This window comes from Onychomys torridus, chromosome 21 (assembly GCF_903995425.1).
Source record: "Onychomys torridus chromosome 21, mOncTor1.1, whole genome shotgun sequence".
NCBI classification, from domain to species: Eukaryota; Metazoa; Chordata; class Mammalia; order Rodentia; family Cricetidae; genus Onychomys; species Onychomys torridus.
This window is the reverse complement of record NC_050463.1, coordinates 19834952-19862676: the sequence shown is the minus strand read 5'-3', so window position 1 is coordinate 19862676 and position 27725 is coordinate 19834952. Positions and strand designations below refer to the sequence as shown.

General features: G+C 41.7%; 1 protein-coding gene across 1 annotated transcript in view; it reads right to left on the bottom strand.

The window, feature by feature from the left end:
* The window catches only part of Thada (THADA armadillo repeat containing), a 289455-nt gene that overhangs the window by 106956 nt on the left and 154774 nt on the right, over positions 1 to 27725 (bottom strand). Inside the window, 1 exon segment of the mRNA XM_036170461.1 lies at positions 13756 to 13924. Coding sequence (XP_036026354.1) covers positions 13756 to 13924 — 169 coding nt within the window.

Here is a 27725-nt window from a genome sequence, read left to right as displayed (position 1 = left end):
TTTTGTGAGATCTGTGTCAGTGTTCACAGCTCAATTCAAAAAACGCCACTCCTGTACAAGCCACTTACTTCCCTGTGCAATCCATTTCCTTCCTGTGCAAGCTGCCTCCCTGTGCAAGCCACTTCCCCTGTGCAAGCCACCTCCCTATGCAAACCACTTCCGAGCACAGTGGCCCCGAAGCCAGGCCAGCACTGGTGGAGCCCCAGAGCCAACACTTACAGTACAGTTTGAGGTGTACCTGTAGAAAACAAAAGAGCCCTTCTCTGAGAGTGCACACACTCTTGGATGCATAGTCTTGAACTCTGACCCTCCCCAAGCAGCTGAAACAATCCAATTTTTTAAAAAAGTATTATCACATGCTTTTCAAAAATGTTCTCCTTTACTGTGTGAAGATGTGTCACTGTGATTGGTTTAATAAAGAGCTAAATGGCCAATAGCTAGGCAGGAGGTATAGGCAGGACTTCTGGACAGAGAGAGTTCTGGGAAGAAGAAAGGCGGAGTTGCCAGCATACACAGAGGAACAGACATGTAGGAGAAGTAAAACCCACGACTCACGTGGCAATACACTGATGAATAGCAATGGATTAATTTCAGTTATAAGAGCTAGTGGGACAAGCATAAGCTACAGGCCAAGCTTTTACAATTAATAATGAGTCTCCATGTCTTTTTTTGTGTGTGTGAGCTGGTGACCCAAAAAGAAAAGACTCCAGAGATACAAGAACCAACCTGAGCCTACAATGGCTGAAGCCAGACCATCTGGGCAACAAAATAAATGATATAATACTGGATTAAAACCTAAATTAAATTAAATTAAATAGGGTTGGGGATATAGTTCAGTGGTAGAGCACTTGCCTAGCAAGCTTAAGGCCTTGGGTTCGGTTCTCAGCTCTGGCAAAAAAAAAAAAAAAAAAAAAAAAAAAAAAAGATAAATACCAATGAGTCTATACTTATGCAAATAAATGGTTGAAAATATCTATTAATGGAGAAGAGACATTTCCCAATTAGAATTACACATCTGTGAAGATATCCACCTCTAAGAAACAAAAGTTAACTCCTTTTCCTCTACCCCTAAGTATAGGCCGCATTTCCTAACATCCTTATAAGGAGTGAAGAGTGGGGAAGTGAGGGGCTCAATAGTAGGTAAGCTTGGCAAACATCACCTCTAAGCCATGGGGCTAGGTAAACGGCAGCCCCATGCAGGCAAGTGTCAGCCTACAATCCTTGATATATCTATATCTATATCTATATCTATATCTATATCTATCTATATCTATCTATATCTATATCTATCTATCTATCTATCTATCTATCTATCTATCTATCTATCCATCCATCTATCTATCATCTATCTAACTCCCATAAGGAAAATGGCAGCTATCTTTGTTGCCTCCTTCCCAAACCTAATCCCTAGCTTAGCCACAAAACAAAACACCTCCAAAACCCAAAAAACAAACTCAAGTGGAGGGACTTTCTGGCCAGTAGTTTATATCAAGGTCATTAAAAACAAGGAAAGCCCTTGAAAAACTGTGATAGACTAGAAGAGGCTTAGGGGATAGGACAAGTACATGTAATGTGGCAACCTGTATGGCATTCTGAGACAGAAAGGACAGTGATGAAGAGCAGAGAAAGAGACTGTTGATTCCGGCTTAGTTTACAGTAAGGAGCCGATTACTAGGTGAGTGTGACAAATCCCACAATAATACAGGATGGTGACAGTGAGAAAACCGGGTGAGGGATGTATGAAAACCGGTAATGTCCTCACAACTCTGTAGTAAACCTCAAACTACCCTAACCAAAAAAGTTTAACAAAAAAGGAGACAGTGACGATCAGATTAAATACAGAATGAAATCAGATCTATGCTGTTTATAAAGGACAACTATAACTGTAATTTAATAAGAGAGAATGAATTGACATGGACATGGACATATATATGTATTTATTTAGTAAACTTAGGCAGAAGAGAGTTGTTTTAGCAATCTCAACATTAAACAAAAATAGCATATTATCATACAACTCAAAAAGGTATAGAGACAAAAAAGACATTACTCAGTGATAAAAGAACAATTTTCAAAAAACAGCATGAAAATTTTAGACATTAAGAACACTGCTTAAACTTTCCTAAACAATGCACATTGATAAAGTGTACAGAACTAAAGAACTACAAAAATTCATGTTGCTTTTAATTTTCAACTCACATTGCTATGAGGCAGGTGAAAAGGTAAGAATGTGTAAGCTAACTGTAGCATAGTCTTCAAAATATACAATTCATAAATAATCATATTATCATACCTCAAAAAGGCCTCAATAATCTCAGAAAAAGGAATGTTATCATCAGAGATGTCCTCCGACCATACAGTTAATATTTTAAGAAAAATTAACAATGACATGTCTATGTAAATGTTTAAACTTCTAGACAAAAGTAGTAATGCATTAAAGAAAAAAAGTCCTAATAGAAAGTCGCAAATATTTAGATCTAGACAGGAATGGAAGTACATCAAAGCAACAATGTTAAGTAAAATGGAGCCAAAATGGTATTAAAGGAAGGCCATAAATGTGTATATCAAAAATAAAGATAAAGTATTAATGAAATATTCGCCTAACTTAAGAATTTAGTTGAAGAAACCACAGAATGAACTCAGAAAAAGTCTAGAAAGAGAAATAAAGATAAAAATATATACTGCTGAACATAAAGCACCACACACAAATGACCAGGCACTAAAACTGGTTTCTCAAATAAACTGATCAATGAATACTACTTTCCATTATAAAAATAGTACTGAAAACAATTAGTTATTAAGCAGGAAACTGATACTGTATGTCAGAAACTGTTGTCCAAGAAGAAAGAAAAGTCTATCTGCCATAAATGAGTATAAACTTATTGTCTATAACCAATAAAGCTTTTTTAAATACTTGAACACTGGGGGCAAGGTGTTAAACAGCAGAGATGATGTTAATTACACTGACTTCTTGGAAGATTAACAGAGGTGATATGATTTTCTGGCACTTAAAAACTTTTCATAGTCTCTCTCTCACACACACACACACACACCTTAAAACCCCTCACTGTCAAGGTGACTGCAGAAAAACAATTTTAGAGCATTGTGCAGAAACTCAATTCTTAGGCTGTCAAGCAGAATGCCCCCTTTCACTAGAAATTTGAGAGATTTCAAAATCATCCCAAAAAAGAACAAGACCAAGAAAAACAAGGCACTACCCCTTCATCATGAATGTCATCTAGTAATAAACCATCACACACTGCACACATCTAACAGCTGCCAATGCAAGCACGTAACACACCCCATTTCCAAGCCAACAAAAAAAACGTGAAGCAGGAAGGCATCCATCATTTGGCAAACAAACACCCCCCCCCCAAATATTTGCAAGTACACATTTTTAGCGCAATTAGCAACCCTATTTATATGAAGTTTCCAAAAAACACGAGTTTATCCAAAATAAGAGCTCCACTGTACATTGTATAGTGCACTTCCCACCATGTGCAGTGTTAGGAACGGAGTCCCAACATGCTAGGCAGGTGCTCAACCACCAAGTTACACGCCCAGGATTATCCCACTCTTTACACACACATACACACACACACACACACACACACACACACACACACACACAAATAATTATCTGACAAATTCTAAAAGAGGTATAAGAATGTATTTTTAAAGTCTTATTTTCATATATCCTAACGTTTTTCAAATTATATATTTACTGGATTTCTGGATATGTACATATATAAGGTCCATATAACATTTAAGAGACCCTTTTAATAAATAAAATTACTATGATTACTATTTCCATCAAGTATTTTTAGCACTATTATCTAGTCTCCTTTTGAGGGTCAAAATCTGGGACTCTAGAGATGGTTTAGTTCAAATTTTGATGTCCTGGCCATGTTTTGAGCAGAACCCTATTCTTAGTGAAAATTTACCCACAGTTCCCACCTCCTACCCAGGAGAGGCTCAGTGAGACAGACAGTAATCACACACAGCAACACATCCAGGTTTCAAGCAGAAGAGAGAGAACTCTAACTGCATCATTTTCCCAAAGCTCTCCCTGGTACACAGAACCTAGAAATGGACTAAGCTCCCCGAGTCTGAGGAGGGCAAACCTAAGTCTCAAGAAACACAGTGCAACCGGGTCAGAGGCAGGCTGGGACAGGACTTGAAGTAAGGTCTTAAGGAGCTGGCTTCTGTGTGCACAGTGCTTTTGTGTGTGTGGACGGGCGGGGCTGGGGGCAGGGCAAGGAGGGAAATCTGGAGCTTCCACCTGACCTCCAGTCTGGGTTCTGAAGTCCCTACTCACTGTCTCTATGCAGAGTTCATCAGCCTGCCGAGCCACAGCCTGTTCCCAGGACAGGAGGGAGGTGTTCATGACCATGAGTATTTAAGAGAGCTGTATCCCATCTGATTCCGCAGGATGATAGGGGGAATCCACAGGTACCACAGAACAAAGGTTTTCAACAGAAAGCAAGTAACCAGGAAAAGGGGAGAAAACCATGTGCTTTAGATCAGGAAATAAGCTCTGTTTCCTTGAATCTGTCTTTAGGCCCATGGGCTCACTTTATTGTAAGCCTCTAGGGAAATGGTTCTCAGCCTGTGGGTCACGACCCCTTTGGGGGCCACATATCATATACCTTGCATATTGGATATTTACATTATGCTTAATAACAGTGGCGAAATTACAGTTATGAAGTAGCAATGAAAACAATTTTATGGTTGGAGGTCACCACAACATGAACTGTATTAAAGGATTGCAGCATTAGGAAGGTTGAGAACCACTGATCTAGAGTGACTGCCAAATTAACTCATTATCCTCAATTACAGTGTTTTTAAAGGCCAACCAATACCTTGGTAACTGAAATAAAGTGGGTATCCTAAATGAATCCAAGGTCTATAGAACAAGTACACACACTGTGCAATTCCCCAAAGTACTACACCAACAAAAGCAGCAAGGGGTTACTTTTTGCCTGTTAGCTGACATCTTCTAAAAACAAACAATAAGTAATAATATTTTTAATGGCTGGGGGAATACCTCCCCCAAATTTCCATCACATAATGGGCCCATAAACTATGAGCTATCTGATAGGACGCCTAGGAAATGACAGAGCCCACACTGTACACAGTGTGTGCTTTGTCCTGATGGGTTTTAAGTGTACTCAGAGTTATCTCAGAACAGTAACAATGGACAAGTAGGAGGGGCTGGAAAGACGAGGATGGAAACGGCCTAGAAAAGTACTAGATTATTCTATCTAGGCGGATCCCATATCTCCTTCCACTTTATGAACTTCAAGTTCCCCTGGGGATGGTCAAAGCGCTCTTTGTCTCAGACAGTGTACCAGTGTTCTTTGGCAGACTCACTGAGTTTCTCATGGAGTCTGAGGGAAAGGATGGAATTCCAAACGACCCAGGTGCGCAGGATAACACACTGATGGGCAGGAGCCATGCTGAGGAAGCTGAGGGAACCACGGCTCCTGTGAGGGTGGGAGGGCAGTGGCTGATTAGAGACCCTCTGTGAAGCAGTCAAAACTCACAGCTGACATGCTCTCATGCACATGCTTAGCACACTAATAGGAACTTTCACATTGTCTACGATGATTTCAATATACAACATTAGTTTTCCTAAAACAGCTTTCTAAGCTCAGCATCTCTTCTGCCATTTCTAGTCTTTCACATGCTGACCTGTAACTTCCCTCACATCATATTCTCCTCAACGCACCCCAGAAACCATCCACTGGCTGAGCACATGGCCCCCAGGCAAAGCCTTTCTTCTGTTGGTTTATCTCAAGCCCCACTGTCCACGAAGCCTCTGCACTCACTCCGTCCACCCTGGCCTTACCTCAGGTGTGTGACTATGGCATTCCTCTGGCCCACATCATCTGCTGCCACAGACTTCTGGGTAGCTGTTTGCAATGTTGACAGTTCATTTTTCAGAGAGGATCATGAGGTCCCTTCTTGAGGGTAGAGACCATGTTATAAACAAACTTTTCTTTGTGCTCTCCCTGGTACCCGGCACAACTATTTACACTTAAAAACGATTCAGTAAATATTCCCTAAGTAAACGCAGAGACATTCTCTAGTTCTCTCTACATCTGTCTCACAAGCCCAGGTACAGAAAGTACACGAAAAGGCTACACTGGAGGACAGAGGAAGTGATGTAACAGTTAGTGTTCTCTTTTCTGGCACTGGCTCACTGTGCTCCTAGAAGAACAGGGCTTCAGAGAGGCTCCATGAATCCAGAGCATGGGGATTCACATCTGTGGCATCCTTCCTACCCTTGTTCATCCATCACGTCCACTCTGCTGGCCCTTCTCTGTGGAAAAGACAGTCTCAGGCAGACATCTGGCAAACCTACTTAGAAATCTATGTGACCAGTGCAATATGAGGAGAAACAGTGTTTACTTTCTAGTCCCCTCCAGTCTCAGACATCATCATTTCAACAACAACTGTTCTGACCCGTTATTTAAAGCTGCCATATGCCTTCCACTCCAGCTCACTCAGACCCCTCTGGTCTATCTTTTTTGGCCACAACAATTAAAAGCCTCCAAGAAACTACATAATTTACCTACAATACTGACTATAAATTATAGTGAGTATTATGTTATTATTTATTATTGTCTTTCCCCCAAGTTCCATGCTGTAAGACTATTAGCTCCATGAAAGCTGATCTTTTTGTGTTTGTTGGATTTTGAGACAGGGCCTTATGAAGCCCATGCTGGCTTTGAACTCACTATGTAGCTAAGATGACCCTGAACTTCTGATCCTCCTGTCTCTAGCTTCTGTGTGCTGGGATTATAGATTTATTCAGTGCTGGGGATTGAATCCAACTGCCCTGGGCATGCTAGGAAAGCACGCTGCCAACTTGGCCCCGTCATCATCCCTGAAAGCTCATGTCCTGAACAAGGACCCTTCTTTCCTCTGGTGTATTCACGTACCTACTTGAGACAAAGCTGGTTGGTGATCAACAGAACTTGAACAACCCAACAGCCAGTGTCAATTGCCCATGGCGGGACCCTGAAGGCCCCACAGTGACTCATTCTTCTCTGAAAATACCCTTTTCCTCATCCACAGACGCAGTGCACTATAATACAGTATAATATGACAATGATAACAGATATAACATTTACACATATATAAAACAGTATAACAGCGTAATGCATGTAGTATATCACAGCCTAATAGCATAAGCTAGAAAAAGCACAGCTCAAAAGCTTCATGGGAGCCTAGAACTGAACTCCTGATCTACTTGTACCATTTATACTTGTATAATTTTGGAAATATCTCAGTGTTTTACCCTCATTTTTTCTCATCAGCAGGACAGGAATTATATACACCTTCGAGAAGGAGCTCTGTAGGTACTCAGTAAGTGGTAAACCATCCATCCAATAGACACATCACACAAAGCAAACAGGGAACACATAAGTACACTCTCTCTATTCTAATCCCAAACAGTAACAAACACCTGGGGAAACCTGAAGTAACGCCCTGTAAATTCAACATACCCTTGATGTACATTCGGCCTTCCTTCAGAGCATCACAAAGCCACAGGAGGGCATTGCTGGGAGATAGCTCCCAACAGGTGGAGAAGGCTCTGTAAGTAACACACACCAAATAAAACCTTTCACATGTTTATAAGGAAAGGATTAATTTATCTCCGAAAGTAGCATTTTAATTAAGAATGACTTTTCTGGGTTTATATCCAGAAAGTAATGTATTGCCAAAGGTAAGTTTGGTCCAGGGCTTTCTTTAACTTTTAAAAAAGAGCCCAGTGCCATTCGGTGCTTTTCACATCAAAGCAACAGACAGTAACTGTTCTTTTGCCCCCAGGTTAAAACAGATGCTGCCACTCCTGCTACAGGTGACCTCGGGGAGTCTCCAGCCCTCTGCTACACTCCCGCTCTCTGCCAACTACAGGTTCAGCAGAGACCGTGACACCCGCGGCTCGCGGGAAGAGCTCTGCAGAGCCCTGTTGGACGGGAAGGTCTCTGCCACCTAAACTGAGCTCCCTTCACAGGCGCTCAGAGAGAAGAACAAACTGACCACCAGTCACAAATGTGTTTTCAGTCGGACTCAGTCTGGAAACAAAGCTTACTGACAAGTAATCCATTTCCAACTTACAACATCAGCAGCTTTTCATGCTTTTGTTTTTCCATCTGAAATTGTATTTTCTGAGCATAAAATAAACAATGGACACAGGTCACCAAATGGGATCCATCAAGTACTATCCCATTTCTGGACAACTTGAACATTTTAGGTTTCACAACTTTGTACTGCTGAGAAACATGGAAAAGCTATTAAAATTAGTCTTAAAGTCCAGACTGTCTATTACGGGTATACTTTTAAAAGATGGAAATAACTCTTAAATTATATTTAATTCTAAATACCGATGCAACATTATTAGTGAAAGGCTGTCTCTGCTCTGATCTCCTACTTCTTCTATTGCTTGGGTCTGGGAAAGCACTGAAGGATGCGTGTGCGATCGATCCCTCCTCCTCCACAGCAGCTGCTAATGTACACAGTTAGCTAAACTGGTCCCCTGTCCGTCTCTCGAGTTCCCGCTTGTCTTTGAAGGAAGTCATTCCAAGATCACCCTCTGCTTCAGTCCTCAGCTGTCTTTGCCACAGTCCTGCTCTGCTGCTCCCATCTGTGTGGAGCTCCTGACTCAAGCAGAAAGGGCCTCATTTATGTCTTCCTTTATGTCCACAGCCCCATCTGTTGGTCTGTCTGTCTGTCTGTCTTCCACCTCGGCTTCACTCACTCCTCTGTCCCTGCCCACATTGGGAGGGAAGTGCCCCAGGGGCAAACTCCTCCTCAACAGCACCTCAAACAGGGTAGGCACGCTGGGTTTGCTTTCCTGAACTCGGTCTTCACCACTTCCTCGTGGCCCCAGCCTTTCTTAGATCCATCACTCCTACGGCTGCTCAAGTCCAAGGGTTAGGGATGACAGAGGGTGTGGCTGCTGTGACTCAGCCACAGTCTGGGAGAATCCTGCTGCTCCAGTTTTAGGTAGAAAACCAAAGAGCAAAAGGAAAGAGGAGGGAGGAAAGACAGTGCATCCCTTCCATTGTATCTTCTCTGCGTTTTAGTACTTTCCCGACACGCTCTGAAACACAGGTGGTCTCACTTTGCTGCCAGTGTTGAGGAATCACAACACCCGGGAATTGAAGGAGACCACCAACTGATGAAACCAGAAGAGAGATGGGCTCTTGGTTTAGCATCCTAGTCACGAGAAGCTGTCACTCTCACCAAGGATCAGGCAGGAAGCCCATCATAAGGAACGTGGGCTTTAGAGTGAGGCGCATCTCTCCTGCTGACTACCGGTGTACAAGTCACTCATTCTGGGTTATGTCAACTGGGTGGGAGGGAGTGACTGGGGAGGGAGGAAACGAAGGAATACCTGTCTGGATACTCTGTGGGCTTGCGAAGAGCGTGAATAAAATCACAAATGGTCAAATGTTCCTTTCATGGTGAACTAAGCTGTCCACCTAGGCCATCTGAAGCCCATCGCTGGTTAGTATGTTGCATCACACAAGTAGACAGTACGACCACTGAGCTCCACAGACAGGAAAAGAGGACCCTTTCTATCTCAGAGTTCTCCAAGTGGAGAGATCAAGTCTCCAAATTGGAGAGAAAGATAAAACAGTTGGGTGTCTGACATGTTCTGTTGGTAAATCAGAAAGAAATGTGCGGGTTTCAATGAGCAGGAAATGTAGCTTGTGCTCTGACACTAAGGGATGTAGGTGGAAGAAAAGCCTTGTCTTGGACATTCAGGTAATTACACAAATGGCCTTCTCACCCTCCAACAAGCTCCATCCGTAGCCTGTCTCCTTACAAAGGAGCTCTACAAGAGCAAGAATAAGGCGCATCATCTCTACTTCACCACGAGAAACCCGACCAAAAGACACGGCGGGCGGACAAACCTGAACTCAAACTCTCCCTCAGAGGCTGTAGACTTCTCTACGGAACACCAAAGTGTTAGTGCAGTACACACAAACCAGAACAACCCTTTCCTGGGGTGCTGGCCAAACTCAGTCTTAAGGAGAGAGCTTTCCGAATGGCACTGCAACTTCTTAGGGGTGATAAGTGACCTAGTAATAACACTGAGTTCCCAGCATGAAGAACTCTGGCAATAAAAACAGACAGTTAATTCGACTTACAAGACGGGGGGGCCCTGCCAGTGCTGCTCCAAATGAGGTAATGTCCATGGCTCTTATCAGGCCTGCCTTTATGAGATTTAATGTCACTTACCCTGGGCTCTTTAGAACCTGCTCTCCTCTCCACTCTCACCTTCCCTAGTGTGCGCCATTTCCTTCCACTTCAGCACCGCCATTATGGACCTCTGGTTTTGAAATGACTAGGAAATGAACCCACATGTTCTTAGTCTGCATGCCCTATAATCTGAGTCTTTCCCAGTCTCAAAAACTCAGGCATCAGCACATTTTAGTTTTTAAGGTATACTGAAGAAATATACTCTGGGGTTTGATAGGACTATGTAAACATCTTCAAAGAAGTCAAAATGTATAATTCAAGAAAACGTTCTGTAAAGAATTTGTTTTCTGATTACAAAATGATTTCCTGCTCTTGAAAAAACCAACAGTTTTATATTTACTTAGCTGGCTCTGAAAGTCCCCTGGAGAGTATCACTCCTCTTAGTCCCTAACATCTCTTTTCCAAGTGCAAGTATTTGCTGGTTTCAAAGACAGCTTTCTGTGTAGAAGAACCTACAAGCTGAAGCTTCCTCTCCGACTTAACCCCTTAGATGTTCTCCCTGTAGAGACACTAACAGTCCAGACAGACCAGAATACTGCACACACCTCTGACTTCTTTCCAACTGGAGTGAGCACCCTGACAAACACAGCACTCTGTTAGGCCAGCACAGTAAATGTCCAGCACCCAACTATGACTCCTTACTCCCGTCCACCCCCAATAAGTCTTTCATCAGCACTTAGGAAGAAGAGCAACAGCAGTACAAACCCAGAATTGGGGGCCTTTTGTCTTTCCACAGAGTTCCACATGCTAGTCAACAAAGTAAACTTGGGAATACGAACGGTAGCCCACATGCAGAGTGGGAGATCATGTCTGGTTGCTGGGCAGACTGGTGCAACAGGCAGGGACGGCCATGGAGGAGGAGGCTTCTAGTTAAAGGGCCCACCCGTACCTAGAGAAGAAAGGAGAAGCGGCTCCACCCACACTTCTTCTGAAAGAACTGGGCAGCTCATGGCTGCAACTTCTGATGCTTCGGGCATTCTATCTGAATGCACACACTCTCAAGATTGCAACTTCTGATGCTTCGGGCATTCTATCTGAATGCACACACTCTCAAGATTGCAACTTCTGATGCTTCGGGCATTCTATCTGAATGCACACACTCTCAAGATTGCAACTTCTGATGCTTCGGGCATTCTATCTGAATGCACACACTCTCAAGATTGTTTTGCTACTCTTCTTGTCGCTAGTCCGTCTCCTTTGAACAGAAGCAGAGTTGGGGGCCAAGAGATCCAACTTGTTTGACTAAGCCAACGATGATCTCTGGTCCTCTATGGCCTGTCTCCAAGGCTAAGATAACCTGTGCCTCTCTTTAACACAGGAACGAAGTGAGGACCCAGAAGGTGTAAGATTTTGTTAGAAGAGACTGGAGAAATGGTTCCATTAGTAAAAGTGCTGCCATACAAACATGAGGACCTGCTTTGAACACCCAGTCCCAGGGTAAAATCCAGAGGTAGAGCCCATGGTGACAAAGGAATAACCCTGCAAGCCTGTGGACCACTACCCCGGTATACAAAGCAGAAAAACAAGAGATCCTTCTCAAACAAGGAAGAAGGTGAGGACTGGCATCCTGATATCCAAGGCTGTCCCGACTGCCACCTGGGTGCTGTGGCATGCACTCCTGCCCTCAAACGCCTCTCCCTTCCCAACAAAGAAACCACAAAAACCTATAATATATACCACGTGGAATAGATGATCTGACGTGCATTTTGAGACCGTGTGTGTGTGTGTGTGTGTGTGTGTGTGTGTAATATTCTCTACTTTTCTTTATTATGTGCTGGTGAGTTTGCCAGGGTCTACATGGGATGCAAGGATGTCTTCCCTGGCAATAAGGGAGTATGGAGTATGTGCTTTGGGTTCCTACATCTTGATATAACCTCAGATTTTGTCAAATTAAACACTGATAGCCAATACCAGCTTGGGCCCTCTTTAACGTCCAGTGTGTTTTGTCCTGAGAACCACTGAAGTGGAGTTCCTGTCTGGTCCAGAGCTGCAGTCCCAGGAGTGCTGGCTTCTTGTCTACGTTACTCTATGATGTTCTCTCTGCACAAGGGACTTATTCACCATGGCTGTCTGACTGATTTCATCCTCTGTCTAACTGCCACCTGCTCTGAGGTGCTTGCCCTGATTTCTCCAGTTCAAGTCCCATGGCCCTGCCACATGTCACGCAACACTTAGCACACTACATTGGGACTGCCTATTTTCTGCTCTTTATGCTGTCCAGGCCAGGAAGGACTTAAGTCACTGTTCGATGATATAACAGCACATAGTAGGCATTCAGTAAAATCTTTGCCAAATATATAAACAACCAAGGAACAAAGACAGAGACACAGATCCACCTTTCATTTCACCTACGGGGAATTAGTTTTCACGGTAGGGCAAGCTCATTACGACTGTGGTAATAACTATCTGTATATCTAATTATGGACCAGGTACACGAGCACTTTAGACACACTGACTGATCTAGTCTTTGACTTCAGAACTGAAGATGCGGAGGGACAGGTAGTGACGGTGGTTTTCTGATGCAGAAGCAGGCAATCCATCTCTGGAATCCCACACTTCACACACTGCCTCCCACATCAGCAGGATAGACTGCAGGCTTACAATATGCCCTGGGAGCTCAAGACTGACTCTCACTCTGCTTATAATCTAGCAACATGACCTGAATTTAAATCCATCCCCATCCATGCCCAGGTGAGCATCCACAACAGCCATGTGAATAGATTTTACCTACACTACCTGTGCCCAGGTTAGGGTTTTAAAAGGAAAATTTCAATGAGTTCTCATCCATTTGTTGCACTTAAGTAAAAAGAACAACAAACTTCTATATTTACTTAAAACAAGAGCCAGCAAGATGGCCTAGTTTTCCACTGCTTTGAAAAAATAGCATGACCAAGGCCACTTACAGAAGATCTATTTGGGCTAACAGTTCCAGAGTTAAGAGACCTTGGTGGCAGAGTGAAGGCATGGAGGCAGGAGCAGGGAGCTGAGGATTGACATCTTGAACCATAAGCAGGGCGCAGAGAATGCGAACTAGAAATGGGGCAAGTCTCTACACTCTCAAAGCCTGCCGTCCATGACACGCTTCCTCCAACAAGGCTACAATCCCATAACCTTCCCAAACAGTGCCACCAGCTGAGGACCGGCATTCTAATACCCAAGCCTCGGGGATATTCTCATTTAAACCATCAAAGCCTGGACAAGGAACGGCCCAGAATGTTCTGTAGGCATACCTGATGGAAAAGCATGTTGCAGAATTTAACGCACAGGATAACCTGCCAAATCAGTGTATACTGATTCATACTCGAGATGTATGAAGTCATATTTGGGAGACAGCTGGTAATTAAGAAGTAGAAATAAGTAAGTTCTACAGATAAACTTAAAAGCCTACGTATCAAGTCTTCACCTGCTAAGAATACATGAGAACTCAAAGCTCATTTTGTGGTGTTCTATGGAGTCACACAGAGTCACTCTACTTACTTGTAGGAGTGTCCCATGAATAGGGTTTTGTCGGAAGCACTGGTCAGTGCTGTTGGGGAGCGAGTCTAGCAGAGCACAGAGGGTGCTTGGCATTTGGTCTATGGTGATGAAGGGGACCAGTGCACGAGCAGCCATCTCACGGGAGCGGTAGACAGGTGAGCGACCACACCTAGGGAGCAAGAAAAACAGGAGCATTAGTGCTTGTTCCAACATCTGTATCTTTGTATATGTTTATTATTTATAGGATCAGTATCTCATTTGAAATGATTGTTCTTATCTTTCCTTATTCAAATGATGTTTGTATCTGTGTTAGTTTCATAGATTACATTGCCTTTTTTTTTTTTTTTAAGTTTTTCAAGACAGGGTTTCCCTGTGTGTAGCTTTGCACCTTTCCAGGAACTCACTTGGTAGCCCAGGCTGGCCTTGAACTCACAGAGATCGATCGGCCTGGCTCTGCCTCCCAAGTGCTGAGATTAAAGGTGTGCACCACTACCACCTGGCTACATTACTTTTGTTAAAAATAACACTGGCATATATAATCCTATCATAGGGGGTAAAAGATACTAAACAGGTGATAGCAGAAAAATGGCTTATTCCTCAATGATGAACATTCCTCAATGCTGAACAAACATGAACTGGATACTGTGAAGAGCAGAAAGTACTGTGGTAAACGCCATGAACAGCAAGACTATCTCTGAGCAGTCTGTAAGCTGGCTGGAAAGATGAGATGCACATTTGAAATGATGAGCAAAGCTAAGGCAGTACAGGGAAAATGATAAACAAGTGATCTTGATGTTACAAGCAATAAGAAGAGAAAGGCCAGGTCAGGAAGTATGGTTCTAGTTGGCCAAGAAAAACAAAGGCTGTCCTGGCCAAGAACAGCAGTATATGAGTAGAGGTGCTCAAGGGACAGGTGGGTGTGTCTGGATGGCTTAGGTGCTGATGAGGACCTGATGGGTTGGGCCACAGCGAGGAGCATCACAAATGGCAGGCAACTTAGATGAAGTTCCTGTTAAGAGGGCAAGACAGAAATCCCAAGGCTCCAAATCCTCACCACTGGGCTGACTCACATCCAAAGAACGGGAATAAAAGCAAAGGACAGCCATGGACAAGTGGTATTTTGTGATGCTAACAGAGCACTGGAAAGGCAGGGCATCTAAGGGCTTCTTAACCTCGTAAACACTCAGCCCCTGAGAAGCCACAACCACTTCAGTGAGTGAGACTGTGAAGCTGGAAGCTTTCAAAAACACAATGCAGACTGGAAGAGAAGTCCAATATGGTAGAGTCTCAGCTTAGTAAGTACTTGTCAGAATTCTCTTGACTTTATAATATTTCACCCACTTACAAAAGTAACCCAATTTCAGAGTTGTCTTAGATGCCAAGGCAAAAAGATCAGAAGACAGTAGGTTCTACTTGGCAAAGAGATGGTCTCTTAATTTTCCTCCAAAGCAAAAAATATTATAAGGATTTGCATATGGTCTATTGGGGCCATGGCCATAAAGGTGTAGGATGCAGGGGTCAGAGTCATAGGAAGAAATGTTTCTAATATTTCAGAAGTACCACTAAAGTGTACCTTAATATGAGAATAAAAATAGATAGCATTTCTGCGGCCAGAGAGATAGCTCACTTAAGGCACTTGTTACACATGCCTGGTGACCTGAGTTTGATACCTGGAACTGATGTAAAGATAGAACCAAGTCTAACAAACTGTCCTCTAACTTACAGACACATATGTCATTGCCTACATGTGTACACCCACCCACCCCCACCACGATGCCATTTCAGTATAAACAAAATGACTTAAAATTTCATCATGTGTGTACTGGGACACAGAAAGACACAGTGGCCCCTCAGTGCCTGATACAGACTGGAAAGATGCCATCAGGTGGTACAGAGCAGAAGACAGCCAAGGCTATAGCAGGCAGCCAGGGAATTCCTTCTGGACTTAACTAGGCTCTGACAACTCACCCATTTTCTCACTTATTTTTCCTTTTTTTTTTTTTTTTGGAGCTGAGGACCGTTACTTTTCCTTTAAAACGATTAAATGTTTAATCTGTAATTGGCAAATACTGTAAAATGTTTGTTTTGGCCCATGGGGGCAGAAAACTTCATTCAACAAAGAAAAGAAAATATGCTGAAAATGCTTTGCAATCTAATTAGCAAATGATTTCACTCTGCACAGCCGATTTCTGAAAGCTTTCCAGTCTGTCCCCTACCAGCCCCAACTCACACTATGTGGTATAGTGTTTTATGTTACCAAAGGGCTCTTGTATATAAATGTTTCCTTTCAAATACAAATAACTCCAACATGGTTGTAGATATTTAGTTTTCAATTAGCAGCAACCTTACACTAAAGAATGGCCTGCCTTCTGCTCCTGACCTTTTCAAATGGTGATTTCCCAAAGGAATCTGGCATCTATACAGGGCAAAGAATGGAAAGTGGGAAAAGTTCCAGAATGTTCTGCTTTCCATACCCCACTTTAGGTACTAACTAAACCCATAAAACCAGGTTAACAAGCAAAACTAAAACTGTTCTCAGAGAGTAACAAGTGTTTACTGGGCATGCTAGTGCATGCTTTTAATCCCAACAATTTGGAAGGAAGAGACAGGTGGATCATCATGTAGAGACAGCCGGTCTACATAGCAAGTTCCAAGACTTGATTCCTGAGATTTGCATGGTGGAAGGAGAGAACCAACTCCCACAACTTGTCCTCTGACTTCCACACATGTGCTGAGGCATGCATGTACCCAATGCCCCGCCCCCCACATACCACGCATAGAATAAATACATGTAATTTAAAAATTTCTAAGGCAATACCATTGATAAAGATGGCAATTTATTTGTAAAGTAAAATTTAATTAAATAACATTCATCATAAAGCAATAACCAATGTAATTTCACACACTTCTAGCAGACAGTGAATAAGCAGCAAGTTGGATTGCAGCTAGAGTCACACATATGTACCTATGTGTACACACACACACACACACACACACACACACACACACACACACCAAATATACACTTGCAGGTTTGTTTTGACAGTTGTTGGGGACAAGGAACAAAACATGTTGAGAAAATTTAGAACTGAGGGGGGCTATTAAGAAAGAAAATCACAGAGGTGGGTTTTCATTCTGCTTTGAACACTATATTTTGTGTCTCAGATACTGCCCCTCCCTCACTAAACCTGCTCATGAATACCAGGCAATTGTGGTCCGCTTTCCATCCAGCTTGGCTATACGCTCTTGGGAAATGGTACCCACTAGTGACTGAGACAATCCTACCTTGCAGGGTATCTCTGAAGGCTAGGGGAGGAGCAGCTGGCTCCCAGTTACAGTGCTGAAACAAAGCCTGCTCTGCATTTAGGTTTGTCAGCTCAACTACGACTCCATCTGTAATGTTTCAGAATGTGCTTTGAACCTGGAACGCCTGGGGAATCTTCTCTCCATCCGATTTAACTGGGTACAAGCTCTTTTGCCAAACCTTGCTGTACCACCTGTGGTAGAAGTATTTGCTTTTATTCCTCTGCAGTTACTACAGCTCTGTCAGCACAGGGATGCATGGCATTTATCCTTCCCACGGCAACCCTGGCCACTCTCGTGTCTACTACCCTGAAAGGACATTGAGAGCACATAAGCCAGGAGTTAAGAATGTGTTCTGGAATCTGGCTCGGCTCAGTGTAGACTCAAGTACTATCACTTCCTGTGTGGGTCTCAGGGTAAGCCAATGCACTTCCTAAGTTTTCCCTTCCCTGCTAGGCTAGCGCAGCTTCAGTGAGACAGGAATGTAAAGCACAGTGCCCACCACACAGGAGGTTGGCAGCTACTATAGTCTCATAGAATCGTGAGGACGTAAAGCCTCGGGGAACAACATATTCCCTGTTCTCTCCAGTGTTCTCTTGCCGATCGATAGCAGGCATACTTCATGTGCTCAGAGGCCCACCCTTCACTTTCCATGCAAATGAGCTGTAAAGGGAGGGGAACGAGTAAGTTTCTCTGCCCTCACACCCTTGTTCTCCAGGCCCAGAGCCACAATTCATGTTCTGTTCATTCTACTGCTATTATACCAAAGATTTTTGCTTTCTCTTGTATGCTGTTCCAATCTTGCCTTCAGAAAAATAATCCTGTGTGGGTATGTATGCATGCATAAAAGAAAGAAATACAGTATCCAATAAGTTTGATAATCTAGACATTTCTGAATGGCATCTTCACATTCTCAGAGAGTTCAGTGATGGTCCAAGCTACCAGATTCTCTGCTTGTTCTTCCTAGACCCCCCTAAACCTGTGTTTAATTCATCAAAGGCTCTCCTGCCACCTGAACCGGCTCTTTTTCTTGCCCACTCATATTTCTAGCTAGAACTTAACAGCTGCATTTACTCTACCCTCAACTTAGCTCATCATGTGTTCCTCCATTCAAATATATCAAATATAAATGGACAGGACTTTTGGAGTTAAATTGAAAAAAAAAAATCCTTCCTTTGGGTTAATGAGAGAGTACTAAGAACAGCAGATACTTGATAAGCTAAAAAGTATACATTGTCAGGTCTGATGAGCAAAACTGTGGTGATATTTTATTTGTACTGAAATGTGATTTTATTTGTATATTAATAAAGTTGCCTTGGGGTCAGAGCAAGCCATAGCAGAAGCTGGGCGGCGGTGGTGCACGCCTTTAATCCCAGCACTTGGGAGGCAGAGCTAGGCAGGATCCCGGTGTGTTCAAGGATACAGCCAGCATGGAGACACACGCCTTTAATCTCAATACCAACCATAGCAGACCTGGAGGTCTGTACAGACAGGCAGTGATGAGGAGGTCATGTGGTTGGGTTTACAACCAATGAGAAAGCAGAACAGAAAGTCTATAAAAAAGAAAAAACACACAGAAGTAGCTCTCTGGCGGAGAGAAAAGACAGAGCAGCAGTGAAAGGGTGAGGTTTTCAGTTCTCAGCTATTGCTCTGACCTCTTGGCTTTTAACTCTGCAATTGGCTCTGTGTTTTTTATTTAACAAGATGGTTACATCTACACAAAACAAAACAAAAAATATTATGTGTCTGAAAGTAAAATGTTCAGATTAATTGTGTCTACTGGGCAGCTCTTTGCAAATTAACTGAAATTGATATACCAAAGTCTTATGAAGAAACACTGACACTAATAAGCCACATTAGAACATTAGAGAACTGTAATGTGACCACTTAGGACCAGACCAACATAGGCCCAAGCTTGGGCTTTAGATGTGTGACTCTGTGGTCCCTCGATTCTGATGCTCACTTAACCAGTCTGTACCCAGCCTCACATGGCCCAGGCTGTTAATTCTAGTTAAAATGGAGCTGCATATCTCTTCAGCAGCACCCAGCCACATCTTTAGCAAGAACAAAGGACCACAGAGGTAATGGTGATGGCTGCTTACATGCATACTATTACTTTCAGTGCTGGGCAATGAAGTGAACAAATTTCCCAAAAATAAGACTAAATGGTGTGGTAGCTACGTCCAAAAAGCTCTCAGAACAGTACACTTTCATTATTTGGAATTACAAATATTTCTTCAACAATGAAGAGATGCATGGCTTTTAAAATGTTAATCCTCAATTCCTTGCTCTTATCAAAATACATATGAAATATAATCTTCATATTTCATCTGAAATTTCATTTAAATAGTTCGTCTTTTTTTGCCAATAATAAATGCAATTTGAAACAAAATTATTGAGATTCTAACCAAGTGTTTCAGACAGCTAGGCAGGAGATTTTCCCTGGCATACTGAAACCAGTCTCCTTAAGTAATAACTTTCCCAGCTTAGGAGGAAGGCTTTGCAGTGACGGCCACACAAAGATCCTGGAAACCCCAGACTAGAGACTTTAGGAAAAGAACTAATTTCAGTTCTCATCAAAAATAAAAATGAAGTGCTATAAATATATAGAGATCTAACATGAACCATTTCCCCTGTCAGTCCTTCTGGGAGCTTCTCTCCAAACTGGAGCAAGGAACTGCACCTTTGTCCGGAGTCTCCACCCACAACAGCTGGAAGAGCATTTCCAGATCTATATTGGAGGCTGGGGTGAGCTCTGCAGGGGAGCTGAGGGTGCAGATTCTGCAGACCGAATCAAAACCTTTCAGGACCCTCTGCTCTGTCTCTACAGGTACTAGAAGGGCGCCCCCAGACTCTTTGGTGGGGATTCTGAACACAGCACCTGGGCTCAGGGTGTCTCCCTTTCTTGCAGGCAGTGGACAGGTGTGGAAGTAACAGAACAGGCTGCCTCTCCTTTCGATTGTGTTCCTGCCACAAGTTCAAGTTCTCAAAGTACATACTTGGCTCATACCATCAATCTTTGAGAGTGGTTCCGTGATTGATTGATTGATCCATTAAAGAAACTAAGAGTTCACCCTCTTCTTTTTAACCCTAGCATGTGCCTGGGAGAAGGTTTAGAAAGAACTATTTGTTCCTACATATAAAAAAAAAAAAATGAGATTTCAAATATTCCAAAACCTAATTGCTCTCTATTGGAAAATTAAGACATTAAAAACAATTCTGATACTCAAAGTGCCCTAAAACTAGCCCAAGACCAGCTAGAGAAACTATGGGTGCCAAATGAACTTTTTTTGGCCAACTTAACTTTTTGAGTGCCTATTATTAATATCTGAGAAGATATTATTAGGTAAGTGTAAAAGTGATAGTGGAGTTTACAGTTAAAATTTGCTGGGTAATGTAGGAATACATTCCTAATAACTGTGGTTATATAACATTTTAATGTACATTTCTTGCTTTGTAAAATTAATAACCTATTAATTTATATTTGTTTCACATTTACTTTATACTACGGGAAATGTTAGACAAAAAGCACATTTGAGTGGTTTTCTTACAGAATTCAAAATGAGTGGTAAATCAGTAAAGAAAGATCTCAATGCCAGCAGCCAATGCAGCACAGAAACTGCTGATGAACAGACCGAGAGTGATAGACAGCTGTAGAAATTCTGCAAAGGAATGCGAACCTTAAAGCCAAGGAACATGCTTGCCACGGAGCTGATGTGACCAGCTGACTGCAATCACAGAAGCTGATGCACAACTACATCCGAAGTTGCCAAGAACTCAACACGGACCATCCACTGTTTGGCATTTGAAGTAATTGGAAAGGTGAGATCTAGTAAGTGAATGCTGTATGAGCTGACCAAAAATTAAAAAAAAAAAAAAAGTAATGCTGTTGTTCTGTGTAATAATAATGAATCTGTGATGGAAAGTGACAAGTGGAATGTATATGGCAACCAGTGACGTTCAGCTCTGTGGTTGGCCCAGGAAGCTGCCCCAAGCACTTAAGCAAAACATGCACAGAAAAGGTCATGATACCTGAAGGCCTGTCTGTGGCCAGTGTGATCCACCACAGCATTCTGCACCCCAGGGAAACCCTTACATCTGAGAAGTGTGTCAGAAAGTTGAGGACATGCACCAGAAACTGCAAGTACTGTGGCCAGCATGGTCAACAGAAAGGGCCTGGCTCTTCTCCAATACCCCGACCATATACCTTAAAACCAGTGCTTCAAAGGTCGAATAAACTGGCTACAAACTTTTGCCGGATTCATTCATCTGCCATATTCTCCTGACTTCTTGCCAACCAGCAAGTAACCACTTCTTCAGCACATGACAACTTTTTACACTTACACAGGCAGCAGGATGCAGGAAGTGATTTCCAAGAGCCCATTGGATTCTGAATGGAAAGTTTTTATGCTACAGGATTAGCAATCTTATTGTCTAAACTTGTGTTGATCACAATAGTTCCGATTTTGATTAATAAGCTTAGTTGTAATGACTTAAAACTCAGCCTGAAACTAAAAATCCTTTTGCACCAAACTAATAAAATTAACAAGAAATAAAGCTGAATGGTCCACACAATGACAGTTTCAATATTTTTGAACATAAACAGCTTGTTTAATTTCCCTTGACAAGAATTTGTTTTGTTTCTAAAAGGATACAATGCCTATGCAGAAATCCAAGGAGAGCAAAAGGCTGGAGGTGGGTAGTCTAGGTAGTTTCAAATACTCTGTGTGTGTGCGCACATGTGCATGTGCATGCATGTACAGGGTGTATGCATATGTGTCGGAGTAGGTCCATGTACATGTGGGTGAATGTCATATAGAAGCCAGAAGTTAACACCAGGTGCTGTTTTTTGAGTCTCTTATTAGACTCCAAGGCACACCAATTCAGCTAGACTGGCTGTCTAGCAAGCCCTAGGGATTCTCCTGTCTCTGCCTCCCCAGCAATGTGATTACCAGGGGACACGACAATGCCCAGGATCAAACCTAGGTTCTCAGGTTTACATGGCCATCAGTTTACTGACTAAGCTATCTCTCCTGCCGCTTGTCCTATTTTTAGTACTCGGATAAGCCTTCACACAGCATTATGTGAGTCTATGTGTTTTTCACTATAGACAGACCAGTGGGAACATGTACAGAACAATGAGTTACCAAGTAAGTTTAACCACAAGCAAATAAAATGCCTTCTGCCAGTTTCCTTCTGTTGTGATCATGGGTGTGGAATCCTTAAGAAGCAATTTATCCCACTAATTCCAATGGCTGGAACTCACATTTGCAGATCTCATTCATAATAAACTGGCAGCATAAATGCATTTCCTCCTGTTCAAACTAGTGTTTAAAAAAAAAAAAAAGCCTAAAGCTTTGTAATGTACTACCCTTAAGGAAAGCAAATTAGTCACAGGACTTTGACCCAAAACCACTCACCAAACTACAGACTTGTAGCCCAGGCCAACCAATGCTTTATGAAGAACATATATCAAAATGGGACAGGTTACACAAAGGATGTGGCAATGTCCTCTGCTGTCCTCTATCATTATTAGTCACTCCAGATCAAATCATCTAGCCATTCAAAGTACTGTATTTGTTCAGGAACATAAATAAATTTTCAAAATGCACAAGAATAGAAAATTTTAGTGACAAGCATAGATACACACAAGTTTATACATTAGTGGAACCTTAAGGGCTTAGGAAAAGATAACACACACTGAAGTGACTATTTTAGTGAAGAGAAACAACTACAATGCTTATTTGGTGACATATATGACAACTGAAACATGCAAATTAAAATATTAATATCTGTGCCAGCTATGGGGCCTCAGGCAAGATAGATAATGCCCTTCACATCTTCATCTGTAAAAGAGAATATTAAAAATAATTTCTAAAGTTCCTTCTAATAAAAAAAAAATCCTATAAATCAATGAGTATTTGAACACTCCAGTTGGATTACTATCTTTTTTATTTTAACATATCTTTAGGATCTCTCCTGACTTGTTCCAATGCTAAATCTTAACAATACTGATGCTGATAATAAAATTTTTATGCCTAACACTAACCATCCTCAACCTTTCTACAGTCGGAGCCAGTTTTCTTGAGTGTGGGCCTCTGTGAGAGTTGGAAACAGTGGCAGTGTTCTCTACACAGGAGAGCCCTTCATTAACCCTACTGGAATCCTGTCCTTAAAGGGCCCCTCATTCTTCCCAAGACCACAACAACCCAACGACCTTTACTCATCTATGTTCTCTAGAATCTGCTCATCATTTTGCCTCTACAGAGAGGCATGAATCTGCCTGACAGTACCAACTAAAGGCCTGGGGCTCCTGCTGGAAGAGAGAAAGTGGAGCACTTCTTGTAATGATTATTGCTCTGCGGAGACTGCAGTTGGTTTTTCCAAATGCTAATTAATGCCCCTAAATAACCTTCCTTTTATTTCCTAGCAACAATTCAAACTGAAATCATCAAGAATGAATCTTTAAAAACCAAGTACATAGAAAGGCTTGAAAGTTCCAAAAAGTTGCACTATTTTGGCCTAGAAAAATAGTACAAAACAGGAAAGAATATTGAGATGTTAACAACAGACTCATCTCCAAGACATGTTCTTTTTGAATGAAGTAAACTGAGTCACACTCCAACCGACCTATAGTACTGCTCGCGGATTACTACCAGCCCTTTATAAACACCCCAGGAAAAGCTTCACGTTGCCCTTGTTTGCACCCAAACCCATACTTAGACTATGGTGGTACAATAGTCAAAAAGTACTTCCTTTGGTATAATTACCCTTTCTTGATGCAATTTAATTTTGTTTTTCTGGTTCTACATGCCAGGGAAATAAATGAATTTATGCCTGAAAAACTAGTGTCCAGAATATATTTAGAAGAAGAAAACAAACAACTTAATAAAAAAATGAGTGAATGCTCTGAATAGACACTTCAACAAAGGAGATGGAAAGCAAACACACATGAAGATGCTCAACATATTGAGTTACTTGGGAAACTCAAAGTACATTATGTGATGATGGGAAAATGTGTTTGTGTAACCCAGTGTTACAGGATGAGTAAACACTAGTGAAGAGAATATGAATTATTAATAGATTCAATAATAATGATCTACCACTACACACTCAGAAGAAATAATAAATGAAAGTGCCTGAGCTTACTGAGGCTAAAGAGATGGCTCAGTGGTTAAGAGCACTGTGTGTTCTTGCAGAGGACCCTCGTTGGGTTTCCAGCACCCACATGACAGCTTGCCATCATCCATAACTCCAGTTCTAGGGAATCTATCACTTTCTTCTGGTCTCCAAGACCACTAGGCATAATACTGACAAGCAGGGAAAACACTTACACATATGGAATAAAAAAAGTAAGTCTTAAAAGGAAAACACAAATCTGAGCATGCAAAGTGTGCACCTGACCACTAACTATTACACTTGGCTGGTGGGAATGTGAAATGGTTCAGGAACTATGGAAAACAAGTTTTCAGTTTCTTAAAAAGCTAAAGCAACGACACAACCCTCCCATTTCACTCCCATGTATTAATCTAGAGAAACGAAAGCTAATATCTATACAAAGACATGTACATGGATAGAAGTTCCTAGCAACTTATCTGCAGTAGCTAAATTTTTATACAAAACAAATGTCTATCAACAATTAAAGAAGTAAACAGACTGTGGTAGATCAATATAAGAGAATTCCACTTTGCTATACTTAAGAACATGGCTGAATCTCAAAATATGCAGGTGAGATACCACATAAAATAGAATGTATACAGTATGATTCCCATTTGTGAAATTTTAGAGAATGTAAATTAATCTATAGTGACAGTGAACGAAGCAACCACTGCCAGATGTCTTGGGGAGGAGCGCTGGGTAAGGATTATAAAGGACGATGAAACGTGTACTATACATTTATCTAACTGCACACTTTGGACATGTATAGTTTACATCAGTCAGATCTTAAGTTATTTTTAAAGAATATCTTTTTATTAGCCTTTAATTCCAGCACTCAGGAGGCAGAGGCAGAGGCAGGTAGATCTCTAAGAGTTCGAGGCTAGTCTGGTCTACAGAGTGAGTTCCAGGACAGCCAGAGAGAGTTACATACTGAGACTGTCTCAAAACATCAAACAAATGAATGAGAAAAAAAAAAAAAAAAGAGTATCTTCTCATATACCCTAGAAAAGTGACATTATAATCCTGCCTTGCTTTCTCTTAAGTGTTTTCCCCAGATTAAACAAGCCTAGTCAATGTTCCAACTTTTTGAGCAGAATTAACTTTTCCTTGTCATCACTTATAAAATAAAATCAGTATTAAAGGCCAATAATGACACAAGAACTAGGACTATGTCCTCCATCCTGCCCAGAGAAGAAGCTCAGCAAGGTTAACTTGCCCAAGTTCACAAAGGAAGGAAATGGACCAGCTAAGACTCCAAGTTAGACTGTCCAGCTCTGTAGCCTGCACCAACTGCAAAGCAAGTGTGCCTCAGCTCTGAGGTGTCTGCTTTCTGTGACTTGCTTGTTTCTGAGACAGGGTCTTGAACTTGAAGAACTTGTCTTAGCCTCAAACTTGTGGACTGCCTGTCTTAGTCTCTCCATACTGGCATTACAGTTACATGTCACCCTACAGTATCTAAGGTATTTTTACAACCTAAGTGCTGAATAATAATTATACAAATGAAAATTAATTAAATTGTCACTTTTAAATACAAATGATAAACTATTCAATTTAGTGGTATCAATTTCGTTGGGGCAGCTATAATAAACTCATCTGCACTTAGGATAACTTTCCATGTGATTATTAAGGTAAAACAAATGTTTCTCTCCACCTTGAGTTTATTAATCTTCTTTCTAATATCTTGAACAGTCAAAAACTTGACTTGTACTATAGTGAAAAAGTAATTTTCAATTCTGAATAATTCCAATTATCCCAAATTCTGGGAAAATAGAACCCAGACCAACATCCTATTAATACATTCTAAATGAATGCACAATGTAGATTGCTGTGTAAAGTCCAAAGATGAAACAAAGCTGATTACACATGTGCCCCAATAAAAAGTACACTAGTGTTACAAGTACACAATCTCAGTGGTGGGATCTTTGTTCAGAAGCACACTACAACCCTTCATCACTGAAGCATGCCAGTACTTAACTGGGACGCTACTAATGATCAGGAGCATCACATTACCCACAAGTCCTTTCCTGACTGTGACTCTGACTTAATACATTATAACCTCTAAAATATCCAGGTTTCTGAGACCATAGAGCATTAGAAAACAACATCACTGCTAATTGCCATTGCTAGTTTCGATAAGGAGATACTTTTTAGTCTAAGCATAAGTAGCATTAAATAAGTCTTCAAAGAAGACACACAATGAATGTAAACAAAAAATAAGGAAGTTCTTAAATATGAGCCTTTATTTCTACTCTAGCCCAATAACGAAGGCAGCTTCAATGCAGTGTCTTTATCTGCTAGTTTTCCCCTTTGCCTATCAAACATAAATAAAACAGAATTAGGTAGAATGGCTGGGTCATTCTTCAACTCTGCCAAGGATTAAAAATAAAGTACTGACTGTGGAACCCAACAGTGCTTAGCTTTGGGTACAACATCTCAAAGGAACCAGACAACCTGGACTGCCTCCACTCATTCTCACCGTCTCGTCAAGAGATCTCTATGGCTTTGGCTGCATTTGCTGGTGGAATTTGGACTCGCTCATTTACAATCTGCATCACCAGCTCGTACAAGGTACAGAAATGCTCTTTATTCACTCCCTCATCTACTTCAAAGCACTTCGTTCACTATCCCAGTAGTTATCCTGACAAAGCCATTAGTCAAAAAGAAAGCAAAGGAATCCACTTTTTTAAAAAAAAAAAAATCATTTACACAAGACTGTCTTAAACATCCATGTTATTTCTAGTGAAGTCTTCATTTCATAAGGAATATATATTTTGAGCCTATGATGCAGTGATACATACCTGTAATCTTAGTACTCAGTAAGTGGAGGCAGGAAGCTTGAAAATTTTAGGTCACTTAGACCACCCAAATACATAGCAAGTTTCAGGTCAGCCTGGGCTACACAGTAAGACCCTGCTTCAAAAACAAGACAAAACAAAACATAACATTTTTTCCCTCCCCATTCTTACCTGTGAGAAGGTCAAAACCTATTTCTACTGGGTTTTACTGAAGGCACGCGCGCGCACACACACACACACACACACACACACACACACACACACCTCCTTAACTTATTCCTAAGTCTCTAATGTCTGACCTCTTCTTTGAAAAACACTCAACTTAAATATAGGAAAGATACTGCTACATCTTCATGGTTGCCTTCAAACGGTGACAGGGGTGGAGGGTATAAGAGGTATCACTTAGTTACAGTTTAAAATACAAGGTTTCCACCTGGCATGGTGGTTCCAGGCCAACTAAGGCTACATAGTGAGACCCTGGGGGTGGGGTGGGGTGGAGAGCAGAGACAAAGTTTTCAAAGTTAAAAAGAACAAATGTTTTATTATTTTAAAAAATGAGTATAATCTTCTACCCTTTCTTCCCTTCCTAAAACTTATATTGTAGCTATATCACCAGATAACATGTTCATAGGGTTTGAGAATTTTTGGGGTCTGAACAATATGGCAGTCTAGTGCTCAGAAGCTGAGAGGGCTGGTTGAGTCTGTTTGCAGTTG